Source organism: Camelus ferus, chromosome 22 (assembly GCF_009834535.1).
Source record: "Camelus ferus isolate YT-003-E chromosome 22, BCGSAC_Cfer_1.0, whole genome shotgun sequence".
In the NCBI taxonomy this organism is placed as follows: domain Eukaryota; kingdom Metazoa; phylum Chordata; class Mammalia; order Artiodactyla; family Camelidae; genus Camelus; species Camelus ferus.
The window spans coordinates 5,964,213-5,977,397 of NC_045717.1; the positions used below are offsets into that span (position 1 = coordinate 5,964,213).

The 13,185-nt window shown below is 52.5% G+C and overlaps 1 protein-coding gene across 4 annotated transcripts in view; it reads right to left on the reverse strand.

The window, feature by feature from the left end:
* Positions 1–13,185, reverse strand: part of ERGIC1 (endoplasmic reticulum-golgi intermediate compartment 1) — a 99,936-nt gene that overhangs the window by 28,302 nt on the left and 58,449 nt on the right. For all 4 annotated transcript variants that reach the window (XM_032465085.1, XM_032465084.1, XM_032465087.1 and 1 more), the window contains 2 exons: positions 8,778–8,872; positions 4,513–4,637 (listed from right to left, as the gene is read on the reverse strand). In XM_032465085.1, coding sequence (XP_032320976.1) covers positions 4,513–4,637; positions 8,778–8,872 — 220 coding nt within the window. The remainder of the gene's footprint in view (positions 1–4,512; positions 4,638–8,777; positions 8,873–13,185) is intronic.

The following is a 13,185-nucleotide window of genomic DNA, read 5'->3' on the forward strand; positions in this document are numbered from 1 at the left end:
CTGCCCCCCGCTGCTGCCCCGCAAGGCTGACTCAGTGACCCACTCCCCCTCGGCCCGGAATCCATCACAGGTGGCTGACTCATGCCAGCACACGCTGGGCTGAAGAAAGAAAAGACGACGCTTTTAGCGCTGTGACTTAGGAACCTACGTCATTGTCTCTGATGGGTTTTAAAAACATATAGAAGGAGCCAGGCCCCAAGCCGCAGGCCGTCCTGTCCTCCTGGGGTTGCTGCGTGATTAAGCGAGGAGCAGGGCTGCTGGGCTGCTGGGGCGGCTTGAAACATGTGAACTCTGACATCTGATTTCCTGATGGATGGATAAGGGGGCCATGGGGCAAGTGTGAGTCTGATGCTGGGAGATATAAGGGTGGGGGCCAGCTGCAGACCTCGCTCGTCAACACGGCTGCCTTTCTTATCTGAGCACCCCTTGACTGAGAATTCCAGGAAGGCAAGAACCCTGAGCCTCCAAGGGTGGGGCGCAGAGGCTGGCCTGACCCGTGGCCTGGAATGAATGGACACATGTCACCGAGATGCTGGCCCTTGAACAGTTCACTTAATCCCCTGTGCCTGTTTCCTCAGGATTGTTGCAAGGACTAAATGAATTACTGCTGGTAAAGGGTTGGGTGAGAACCCAAGAGGTGGTAGCCAAAAGGTGGGGGCTGGCGTGACTCTTTGCTAGAATCCCAGCCCTCCCCTGACCAGAGAAGACCCGCTTTGTGGTTGTCATCCACGCACAGTCTCTTTTTGGGGCGGTAGGGGTGGAGATAATTAGATTTATTTACTGATTTATTTATTTTTTAATGGAGGCACTGGCGATTGAACCCAGGACCTGTGCACACCACGCATGCACTCTACCACTGAGCTATACCCTGCCCTCCTCATCCATGCACGTTCTACAAGCACACCTGTACCCGGGTGATGGTGGATGCCAGCTGATGCGATCATAGACATTCCCACTGACCGGAGACGAGCACCCAGGGCAGGGCACTGAGGCTTGATTTGTCCCAACTGGGACACATGCTTTACGGATTTTCATTTGTTCACATCTCACAATCTGTGAGGGCAGTAAAATCATTCCCATTTTACAGATGAGAAAACCGAGGCTCAGAGAGGCTAAACTGCCCAGTCATTCAACCGGGATTCTCTGGCATGGGTCTGTCTGGCCCCAGAGAGCAAGTTCCAGTTCAGCCAGAGCCACTGGGGCCCCAACACTGCCTGCCTTGGGCATATTTGCCAAGGTGGGGAGAGTGTGGTGCTGGGCCGTCTCCTAGGTGGTCATACTGTCTTTCCTGTGCCCACCCTCTCTGGGGTGCTGAGGAAACGTGAAAAAACGCTCCTTTTCACCATCTGGGGCATTGGTATCTGTTTAACCCAGGTGATCATACCCGCCAAGGGAGGCCCCTACAGTTGGGAGGTGTGCATGTCTGTCTGTTCATCTTCACCCATCTTTCAACCCCGCAGGTATCCCTTCCCTGATGACCTCCTGTCTGTATTCCCCACCATAACAACCCCATTCTCTTCCTGGCTGCTTCATCAAATTCCACATTTGCTTGCTTGTTGACCTGCCATCTCGTAATAGATCATTAAGTGCCACCAAGGGCAGGGACCATGGCTGTTTCCCTCCTCACCACATCCCAGTGCCAAGCGTCGAGCCAGGCACACAGTCAACACTCAAGAGTGTGACATAAGTGAATGAACCGGGCGGGGCGGGGGCGGGGCTGGGGAGGCAATGGTCAGAAGAAGTCAGGGAGTAAAACGGACAAGAGCGTTCGGATAAGGCTCGTGATGGGTGTGTGGTCAGGGGAAGGGGAGGGAGGGCTTCCCCTGAAGGACCCAAGTCAACGGGACCCATGGGTGAGCAGCAGTTCCCCAGACGCATAGATGGGGGCAGAGTGAGGGCATGGGAGGCAGAGCAGGAGGCTGGATCCATCACCAATTCACCCACCTCCCTGCACTGTGCCCACAGAGGCCTTCCCTCGTCTCCGGGGCTGGCCCTCCTCTGCAGCCTGCATCCTCAGGACGTGGCTGTGCAGCTGCCCGTTCTCCCCAACACGGCGGGCTGTCCTGGCTGTACACGGTCAGTGGTGCACCCTGTCCTCGCAGCACCAGACCTCCTCTTTGATATGTGTTCTCTTCCAGATACTTGGGGGGCCCTCCCCACCCTGACTTCCTCCTATCTGGCTGCTCTTTCTTCCTTCCCTCCCCACTGCTAAACACTGGTGTGCACCAGGAAGCAGTCCTCAAACCACATCCTTATTTTTGGTGCCATGGACCCTTTGCCAGGCTGGTGACACCTATGTTTTATTTTTTTTTTATCCTGTAATAACCTTTAATGAAAAAGAATATGAAAAAATATATATTTATACATGCATAACTGAATATATATACATATCACTGAATCACCCTGCTGCACACCAGAAACTAACACAATGTTTTAAATCAACTATATTTCAATGAAAATTAAAAATAAAAGGGATCTATACATCTTCTATATTATTAATCTATAGATTACGTAATCTTTATGTATTTATTGAGAAGTCCAGCTATCCCAAAACACTACAAATAAGCAAGGGACAGTGACATCAGTGATGTCATTCTTATGTTTTAGATGCTTAAAATGCTTTGACTGCATAAAATACATAGGATCACAGGGAAGGAAATGATATTTTAAAACAGTAATTAAAAGAAATCAAAGCATTTGCATATGCTTTGTTATTATTGCAGTAAATGACCTGGTTGCGGGTCAACTAATTACTGTCATTTCAAAACAGTGATGAGTGTAAATAGCATCTTGAAATGATCTGTGACCATTTTAATGTGATATGAACATCGGCAGTTTCTCTTGGTGACAAGGTCACGGGTGCTGCTAATGCCACTGTGGTTCATTGCCTACATTCATCACAGAAGAAAATGCTAAATCTAAGTTACAGCTTCATAAAAATAAACATGCCATTTTTCTCTCCATCTAAGTTCACAGACCCCTTGAATTTGAGCCGCACTCCCTGGGTGTCCGTGGACCCCAGGTTTAGAACCAACGTTCTACCCCTCTGTCCAGGTAATCGAGCTCAGATCAGTGATCTGCAAACAGGAGCGGTGTCAGGGTGCCCTGTAGGGCTTGTTATAGCACAGATTCAGTAGGTCGGTGGTGGAGCCTGAGAATCTGCATATTCACCAGGTTCTAGGGGATGCTGATGCTGGTGGTCTGGGGGCCCCCCTCTGAGTAGCACTGACGGGGACCTATGGCTGCCAACACCATCTGTTTACTGATGACTCCACATTTATATCTCCATCCCGGAATTCTCTCCCAAACTCCAGAAGCACACCCTCAACGTCCAGTTTAACGTCTCTAACAGGAACCCCAAATGAAACATGTCCAGAATGAATGACTGAGTCCCAGCCCCACTTCCCATGGAACCCATGCTTTCCCAAGCTTCCATATCTAGAGAATGGGACCCCCTGGTTGTCAAGACAAAAATCTAAGACGTTTCTTTGATTCCATTCTTGCCCTCACCACCCACACTCCGTTGATCAGTAAGTCTTGCTGACCCTAGCTCCCTAATCTGGACCCTTCTCTCCAATGCCACTGCCACAGCATTGCCCCTGACCTCTGCTCTTGGTTCCCTGCAGTCTGCCTCCACACAGATGCCAGAGTGACCTTTCTCTACTTAAATGGAGCTGGTAGCTACCGTCCTGGAAGGTGCAGCTCAAAAGCATAAATGTGACTGGCTCCCGCCCGGGTTCCCTGGTTCTTCCAAATGCACCTCCTGCACACCCTTGACCTAGGATCTGAAGTTCCTGGTTCTAGAGACAAAACAACAGTGATACCTGAATGGTCCTCTGGAGCTGAGCAGGTACTTTCAAACCCACCCAGTCCCACTCCTCTCCTGCTTGACTTCTCGTCACAGCACTTACCACCCGCCGAAATGCTTTTTAGTTGCATGCTCTGTCTCCCTCTGCTAGAACAGAAGCCCCACCACTGCAGGAGCACTGCCCATCTAGTCCTTGCATTGCCCAGAGCCGATAACCCACCCTGGAACACAGAAGGTGCTCAAAAAGTTTTTTGAATGAATGAAATGAATGAATGTGCAATAGCTCATTTAATCATCACGTAAACCTCTGTGACGTGCATAGTACCATTATATAATTATTATCATCACGTCCTCAACCTTAAGATGTGAAGGCTGACGTTAAGTGACTTGGCGGATGTTGCTTGGCCCAGACGGGGTAGAGATGAGACGCACACTTGCGCTCAGGGCTGCCAATCCTGCAGTCTTCTCACCGCCCACTCCTTCCGCGCTGGGGAGGAGAGTAGTCCCTTCCTGAACCAGCCAGCAGGGCTCCAAATCTCAGGGCGCTTGAAACCCCCACCCAGATTCTCAGCAGGAACTGCCAGGCGCCTGGACTCTGCCGGGGACGGGGCGAGTGGGCGCACAGCTCCGCCATCCAGTTTCCAGGGAGGAAGGGGACCAAGGGGATACGGGGCAGTGGGCGGGGCCAGGCAGGGTCTCTGTACCTTATTGATGCTGAACTGCCCCTCGAAGCGGCAGCCCGCCCCGTTGTTCAGCGGGATCTTCATCGAGTTGTCAATGTGCCCCACTTCATGCCTGCCCATCTCATCCTGGATGTCCAGCCCGACCACTGCAGAAGCCAAGGAGAGAAGAGTCACAAACCCCCAGAGAAACGAGACCAGCTCCCTCCTCCCAGGACCCCCTCTTCATCCACTTCATGGGCAGGCGGGGGCCCCAGTCTTCCAGGAGCTCACAGTCTGGGGCCCAGAGCTGCAGAGAAGGAGGAGGAGGAAGGGATGGCTGGACCAAGAGCAAGCCAGCCCACAACGTCCCCGGCCCCGGCCACTGCTGGCTGGAAAGGAAGAGGGGAAAGAGTCCGGAGAAGCAGCAGCTAAGGGGGCCAGGGAAGGAGGCTGCAGGGTGCAGGGGGAGGACTCTGCTAAACGTGATGCTGCAGGGGAGCAGCGGAGAGTCAGGCTTAAAAGGTCATCTGAATCCTGGGCCTGCCTTTTACTAGCTTGTACCCTTGGCTGAGGCACTTGACCTCTTGATGACTCCGTTTCTTTCTCTTTAAAGGGGCGGGGAGGTGATAATAATTAAAGCTTCCTTGGAGAATCACAAGGATCAAATCATTAATATGTGTTGAAAATGCTTAAAGAAGGGCCTGATACTCACAGTAGCTGGCAAGTGGGGAATAAAAGCCAGCCCTTTCGTTATTCTATTATTTTTATGATTTTATATTATATTATAATTATACTTTAATAATCTCAGGTAATACTACATAATACTATTTTATTATAAGTGCCGACATTTATTCAGCACTTGCCACGTCTTAGACTGTCTCTGTGTTCCCTGGGCACTATTCAGGCTCAGGCAGGCATTCATCCACACCTTCCTTTACCCAATGCCCACTCCCCGAGGCCCTGCCCTCCAGGAGCAAAGGCACTTTTCTGGGTTCTTCTGTGCACTAAAAATGGGAAACCTGGCGCCTAGAGTCCTGGTGCTGACTCCAGCGTGATTCTCCATCACCTACCGTGACTCAGCTTCCCAATCTGCAAAATGGGCAGGCCCAGGCCAACTGTATTCCCTGAGATGGTCCAAGTGGCAAGTGTTGCCGGGGGTGTCCCCATAAACTACGGAAATGCAGAGATTTCCCTGCGAGGAGCGCTAGAAAGCAGGCTGCAATACAGAGAAAGAGCAGCTGGAAGCAATTTTCAGTGAGCTGACTGGAAAAGGGAAAAATAGGAAGAACCCAGTATTCTTCAAGGGGGACGGAAGTGCTCGAGGGCCCATCCATGGAAGGGAGTGTGATGCACCACTAAAAACGACGCTCCTGGGTCTGTAGGACGTGGGAAATGCTGATGCCGTAATGTTCGGAGGAAAAGAAACGTAAGCAGGTCCCCGTCTGACTCAGCAGTTCCGCCCCTGGGAGCCCGTCCTCCAGACGCACACGTGTCCAGACATGCGCGCAAGGCTGCTCTGGGCAACCTTATTTGAAATCGTGACATCTGGAAGCAACCCAACTGCCTGTCGACAGGGGACTGGTCAATGGAACAGCCCCCTCCAGCACACTGTGCAGTGGGTACAAAGAATGAGCTAAACCCGCACGTGGGAAGAGGCAGCTCAGAATGGGCTCTGGGGCTGACCTGTCCGTGTTCCTGGCTCTGCCCCTACTGGCCGTGGCACCTCCAGCAAGTTCCCTCACCTTTCTGGGCCTCAGTTTCTTGCTCTATCTAGGTTTGTGAGGATTAAAAAAACTAAAACAGAACTTACTATGGGCTAGGCACTCTTCCAAGTGCCTTTTCCAGAAGCGTGCACCATTGGAACATCCCTAGGGGGAAGATAATATTAGTAGACCCATCCTATACTGGGGGACACTGAGGCACAGAGAGATTAAGTAACTTGCCTGAGATTGCACAGCTCCGAAACAATGGCACTTGGATCAGAACCTGCAGAGTCTAGATCCAGAGCCCACATTCTTTGGCCACATTGCCAGAACACCTCTCATCTTAGTGCACTAACACAGCCAAAAGATTCAGGACAGGAACGGGCCTGGAGGAAGAGCTGAATAAATGGCAGCTGTGGTTATTATTTTACTAATATTATGAGTAATATAAGAACAGTTCCAAGATATAAATGGAAAAAACAAGAAACCCCAGAAGGTCCCTTGTAGTTGGGTCTCTATTATGTAAAAAGAAAAGAAAAAACCCCAAAACCAAACATGACATACGTATGCAAACAGACAGACAGACAGACAGACACATATATAGGGGTGGGAGAAGGGGTCCCAAATGCTAACAGGCTTTCTCTCGGGCGGGCGGCATGCTGAGAAGCACGTACTTCTTTTATTTTTTTTCTTTATATATTTCTGTGTTTTGAACACGTATCTTTTTAGAAAAAATAATTTTAAAAAGTATCCCTGTATGAGTTGTGTAAATGAAAAATATTATTTTTAAAAGCAGGATATGAGATCGCACAGGCAGCATGATCTCAGCCATGTTTAGAAATGCTTGGAACAGAAGGCCAACGGGATGGAGCGGCGTCAAGTGTCAACTGATGCTGTCATCGGGGTGGAATGATGGGCAATTTCTTCTCTCTCTGCTGCTCTGGATTTTCCAAAGGTACAATGATGAGCATGCATATTTCCCCCCTATAATCTAAGTTTGAAGTTCTTTTAAAGCAAAGCTCAGGTGCAGGACTATAATGGGAGGTGCTGGGGTTGGCAGGGTCCAGTGGGCCACCGTAGCAGCACCCTGAGGTTGCCCAGTCCCTCCTGGGCCCTGGCCCGGGGCTGGGATCCAGCCTGGAACCACATCCCTCCCCGCCCCTGCCCTGCTGGTCCCAGTCCTCTGGCCTAAGAATTTCCTTGTTCCAAACACACGACCAACTCCTGAATGAGAAGCTGCCAGATGAATTATTTTTTCTGAGAGGAAGAGTAAAAATAAAAATAAAATCTACCCATTTCAACAGGTTCCCTGGCTCAGGGCCCACAGTGGATTCAAAATTGTGATGTAATTCTCACCAAAAGCAATCCAAGGGCTCAGTCTCTCCCCATCTCTGCCGCAGACCCACCCAGTGTTCTGCCCTTCAGGAGGAAGAGGGGGAGAGGAGGAGAAGAGGGCCCTGCGTGGGGTCCGTGCCAGGCTGGGGCAGGGGGACAGCTGGAACCCAGTCCCCTCGTTAACAAATCTAGGGACCAGTGCATCAGATCCTTCCACCAACCTCAAGCAAGAGATAGCACTATGCCCACTTTATTATTTTTTAAAAATACCTTATTTATTTATTATTGTATTATTTAATTATTTCATTTTGGCAGGGGGATAGGTAATTAGGTTTATTTTTAGAGGAGGTGCTGGGGTTTGAACCCAGGACTTTGTGTGTGCTAAGCATGCGCTCTGCCACTTGAGCTATACCCTCCCTCTGAACTATGCCCATTTGACAGCTGAGGAAACTGAGGTTCAGAGGGGTCACCTTAGCCAGGGTCACGTAATTTTAGTAAGCAAAGGAGCCAGAATCTGACTCCAAACCAGACTTCCAATGAGTTTTGTTTTATATAGGTAATTGGTTGAAAGAAAAGAAAACAAAAACAGAACACATGAACACAAACAGTGGAGTGTGAAATAAAAAAAGGAGTTATCCCACAGCTGCTAACAGCTCGGAGCTGCATCCTTCTCCAGGTGACTGCTCTTGGCTGGTTGGAGGTCCCCTTGCCTTGGGATGCTTGGGAGGTAATATGGCCCCCACCGCTCCCTGCACGCCATCCTGAGCCATTAGCCAAGCATATGGATAGTAACAGCCCAGCCCCTTGCTACCGGGTGAGAGAAACTATGGTGACATTCACATGCCACAGCTCCCCGTGGGATCAGGCTGTGGTTAGACTTCAGCTGAACACACACCCTTCCTGCTGTCTCACCTCCTCAAGCCCTTACAGGTTCCTCCTGAGAGCCCTCGCTCAATAAATCACTTGCAAAAAATCTCAGGCTCTGCTTTTTGTGAACTTGACCTCAAAGACACCCCCCACCCCAACATGGCTACTCTCCAGAGGTAAACTGCTGGCAGTTTCTATGTTTTTTATTCCAAAAAACCTCCAAGTGTATGCACATTTGATTACATCCTCCCTAACCCCCTCAAAAAAAGAGTGGGGAGCATTTCCTGCTGTCTGCTGTTCGCAGCTTGCCACCCACCTAACCCGTGCTGGTTATCCCGCCGTTTCCACACACGCAGCGCGGTCTAGAGGCGGTGTCTTGCCGGAGCTGCCAGGAATACTCACATTCACAGTGCAAATTGGGTAAACTGATGTTCAGGCTGACGTCAATTTTGCCCCCGCTGTCCTTGTCTGGGTCATCGACGTAGAGCTCGTTCACGCTGAGGGGACAAGTACAGAAGCCTGGTTAAGATGGGGGCACCCATCCCCGCCGCAGGGGACGGCCAGGGACCACTTCACTTGGTGACCACCGCTCGGATTACCTGGACTCCCATCTGGGCGAAGCCTGCGCCTACCCTGGCACAGGGGCGCGGGGCTGCGGTCTCCGTGGCACTCTCCCACCGCCGGCCTTACCACTTTGAGGGAGGGGAGGCGGGTCTGATGGGGTGGGGGCAACAGCTCAGCTTCTGGAGTCAGCCGGATTCATTTCCCAGCCTGACTCTGCCACTTTTCTATGGAACTCGGGCAGGTAACTTCGCCTCCATGAACCCGTCTGTTAAGTGGGGATACCATCACCCACTGTTAATGGGGTGTTCTGAACACTTAAATGAGAAATAAGACCACGCTAGGTAGGGACCAGGGCCTGGCACCAACGGGCACATGGTACAGGACTCCCTCCTCTCGTGAGCTCCCCTCCCCGCCGCTGGGAAGTCGGGGGCTTGCGGGCCGCTCGTCCTCAATGTCCCGGCTCTCACAAAGCCCTGGGGCGGGCAGCAGGTCCAAGACACGACTAGTCTAACACACGTTACCTTCCTGTGGATGCTGTAACAAGCCATCACAAAGTTAAAGGCTTAAAACAACACACATTTATCATCTCATACTTCTGGAGGTCTGAGTCTAAGAAGTGTCTCAGAGGCTGGACTCCTTCTGGAAGCTGTGAGGGGAGAATCTGTTTTCTTGCCTTTTCAGCTTCTAGAAGCCTCGGCTCAGAGTCCCTTCCTCCACCTTCAGAGCCAGCTGCGGGCATCCTCTCTCTTCTCTGACCTTCTAACTCCCTCTTACAAGGACTCTTGTGATTTCATCCCACTTGCCCAGGTAACCCGGGATTATCTCCCTGTCTCAAGACCCTTGACATAATCACATTTGTAAAGTTCCTTTTATCACATAAGGTGACATATTTTCAGCTTTCAGGGACAGGAACGGGGACATCTTGGTGGGGCGGGGGGGCATAATGTGGGGCAGGTGGCTCCACGGACAGCCATGACACCTTCCTATTGGGGACAATGGCACCACATTGGGGTCTGTTGGCAAGTACTACCTGTCAGGCACTAGAGACAGCGAGGAACCAGACAGACGTGGTCTCTGCCTTCATCAAGCTTACAGACACCGCTCGCCTCCGACATAAACACCTTATCCCAGCTGTGATCACTGCTTTGACGGAAAGCCGCGGGAGAGACACACGGGATAATGGAGCTCTGGGGAGAGTGGACTAGGACGACATCTCTGAGGAGATGGATGTTGAGGTCTGAAGGATGAGGAGGCTGTCCTGGCAAAGAGGGAGGGACAGTCCTCGGGACAGCACGTGCAGAGGCCAGGAAGTGGGAAAAGGCACGGCTTGTTTGGGAAACTGGATGAAGGTCACTGTGGCTGCAGAGTAGAGCAAAGGGAAGTGGGTGTGACGCAGAAGAAGAATGGGGCCAGGTCGTGGTGGGGAGGCCGAAGGCCACGGTGAGGCCTTCAGACTCGATCCCAGGTGCAGCAGCGCTGTGAAGCTGGCACTTTGAGAGGATCCCTCTGGCTGTTTTGTGGACCAACCAGAGGGGCCACTGTGGACTACAGAGATCAGTCAGGAGGCTGCTGAGCGGTGCAGGTCAGAGATGGCGGCCTGGACCAGGTGTGGTTGGGATGAAGAGGAGGGAGGGATGCAGGGCACGCTGTGTGGAGCAGCCAGGACTCACTGATGGACAGGGGGTGGGGGTGGGCCGAGGGAGGCAGGCAGGCCAGGTTACTTTCTGGAACCACTCGTTGGGCTGGCAGCCCCTGGAAAAGGACTGGAACTGGTGGGGAGGGAAAGGTACCAAGTTCCATACGGCTGTGCCAAGCTCGAGGTAACTTGGAGACACCTCCAAGGAGCCTCTGAGTGGACATCGGACGGCTGTGGCTGAAGCCCATTACTGATTCCCAGGTAACTCCCCAAGGAACATGTTCTAAAGGCCAGCCTGGTGGGCAGCTGCGGGGCAGTGCTGGAGGTGGCCGGGCTGTGGTTATTTTAAACATGAATCAGGCCCCTTGGGTCCCGTCCACAGGCTGTAAAATAGAGCGGGGCTGTCAGCTCTAAATAACTGGACTCTAAGAGAGCCTTGGAAATGGCCACTTCTTTGGGAAAGAATGAGTCAAGCCAGGGCAAGGGCTCTTCACTGTTCACTAAGACCCTGTCTTTGTGCTCCGAGCTCCTAGCATGATACAGCTGATGTTCAGTTAACAAGAAACGGGAGGTTCGAAAAAATACCTGGGGCTTGTTTCCTCGTGGCAGGCACAAAGATGTTCCCAGAGACAAGAGAGCAACAGACACGGCTTAAACTTCAGACTGCCGGGTCCCCAGCCCACTCACCCAGCAGAGGCCCCCTTGTGCCTACACTCTTTCACGTCGTCCCACCCGCTCCTGTGAAATGTCCCCTTTCAGAACCAAGAAACTGATGCTCAGAGAAGGTGAGTCCCACCCCCACGGTCACACAGTAAGAACTGGCCAAGATGGAAGCCCAACTTGGGTCGGCCTTCTGCCAGGCTCCCCACAGCTCACGCTGCCTGCCCTTCCTCTCGTCCTCACCACCCAGGGTCAAGGAAGATTGAGAGGAGCCCTGGTCCTCTGAGGTCACGGGGTGTGAGAGAGGAGACAGGGGCCTGTGCGTAGCAGGCTCATGCTGTTGGCCCACATCAGAGAGGGGGAGGAACAAATGAGCCCACAGGAGAGGGGCCAGCAGGACCACAGGAGGTTATGCAGGAGGAAGAGCAACTCCTCCACTGCCAGATGCTCCTTCTGGTGCCCAGTTTCTACCCCTGCCTTAATTCGCAACTCCGCAGGGTTGCTGAGTAATGAGATCGCTGGGTGAGTAACAGAATGGTCACCGAGGGAGAGCCCCCAGCTTTCCCTTACAGCTGCGTGAGACTCTTCCTTGAAGCCACGCACCTTTCCCACCTGGGAGGCGAGGCCACTGCACGTCACTGAGGGATTGTGGGATGATGTCATCCCCTGGCAATCCTCCGGAGGTGACCTCAGCGCCCAGTGAGGTGAATCCCAGGTGTGGCGCCAAGGTGAGCTCACCCTTGAGGCCCCAGGAAGCCTCTCCCAGCCCGCGGAGCCCGGGCTCCCAGGGGCTGACCCGCTGCCCAGGACAAAGGGGCCGAGGTGCTGGGGAGGGGATGGAACACTCACTGGCCTGCAGAGCTTGGGGCCAGTCTGGTTACGTAAGGCCAGGACGGGCTGCTCCCTGGAGCCTTCCTGAAGGGCCCCGGGGCTGCGAGATAAACAAGGTCAATCACCTGTGCCGCCTGCCCGATGAGGTCAACGTGGCTGCCGCCTTCCGTGTCCAAGGAACATGTTCCAGGGCCCCCGGCTTCCCGCCACCCCTGCCAGCGCCGCAGTGCCACTCACAGGTGCCTGCCAAGGCTAGTGAACGCCGTTGGCTGGACTGATTTTAAAAGGCAAACGGAGGCTAGAAATCAGCCCACCTGGAGGGAAAACAAATATTTTTTCTGGATTCATTGCTGCTGCCTGGGGACTCGCGTGGGCCTGACTCCTGTCACTACTGTGGGCGATGAGAACCCGTGGGGCAGCAGTGGACAGATGTGGGCTCACCCCCTGGCTCTGTCACTTGGAAGCTGGGGGACCTGGAACAAGTTGCTTCACCTCTCTGAGCCTCAGTGTCCTCAATTGTAAAACTGGGAAAGCTTTCTATGAAGTCTGAAGATAGGCAGAATCAATTCATGGCAACAGAAGTTAGAACAGTGGTGGTTTGGGGGTGGGGTACTGACTGGGAGGGGGCACCTGGAACCTCCCAGGTGGTGGAGATGTGTGGTCTTGATGGAGCGATGGCGACATGGCTGTGAACACGGGCAAGCATTCTCAGAGTTTCCCCTTTTAAGATTCGTGCATGTTGCTGTTTGTACATTATACGCACACCTATCATAAAGGAAAGAAAACAAGGAAAGAAGGAGAAAGAAAGGGAGGGAAAAAAAGGATAATGGTTCCAGCTACTTCCCAGGGCTGTGTGAGGATGTGCAGAGGGGCTGCAGGATGCCCCAGGGTGGGCACTTATCTCGGAGGACCTAGCACAGAGCACAGGCCCTTCCTGGCAAAGAGAAGCAGCAGATGGTGGAAGTCCAGGCTCTCAGGGTTCGAATCTTAGCTCCACCACCCACTGGCTGGTGGACCTGGTACACGGGGCTTTGCATTCACCAGCCTCAACTTTCCCAGATGTAAAATGGGGACAACCACAGGCACAACCTTAGAAAACAGTAAGTGCTCAGTGAATGT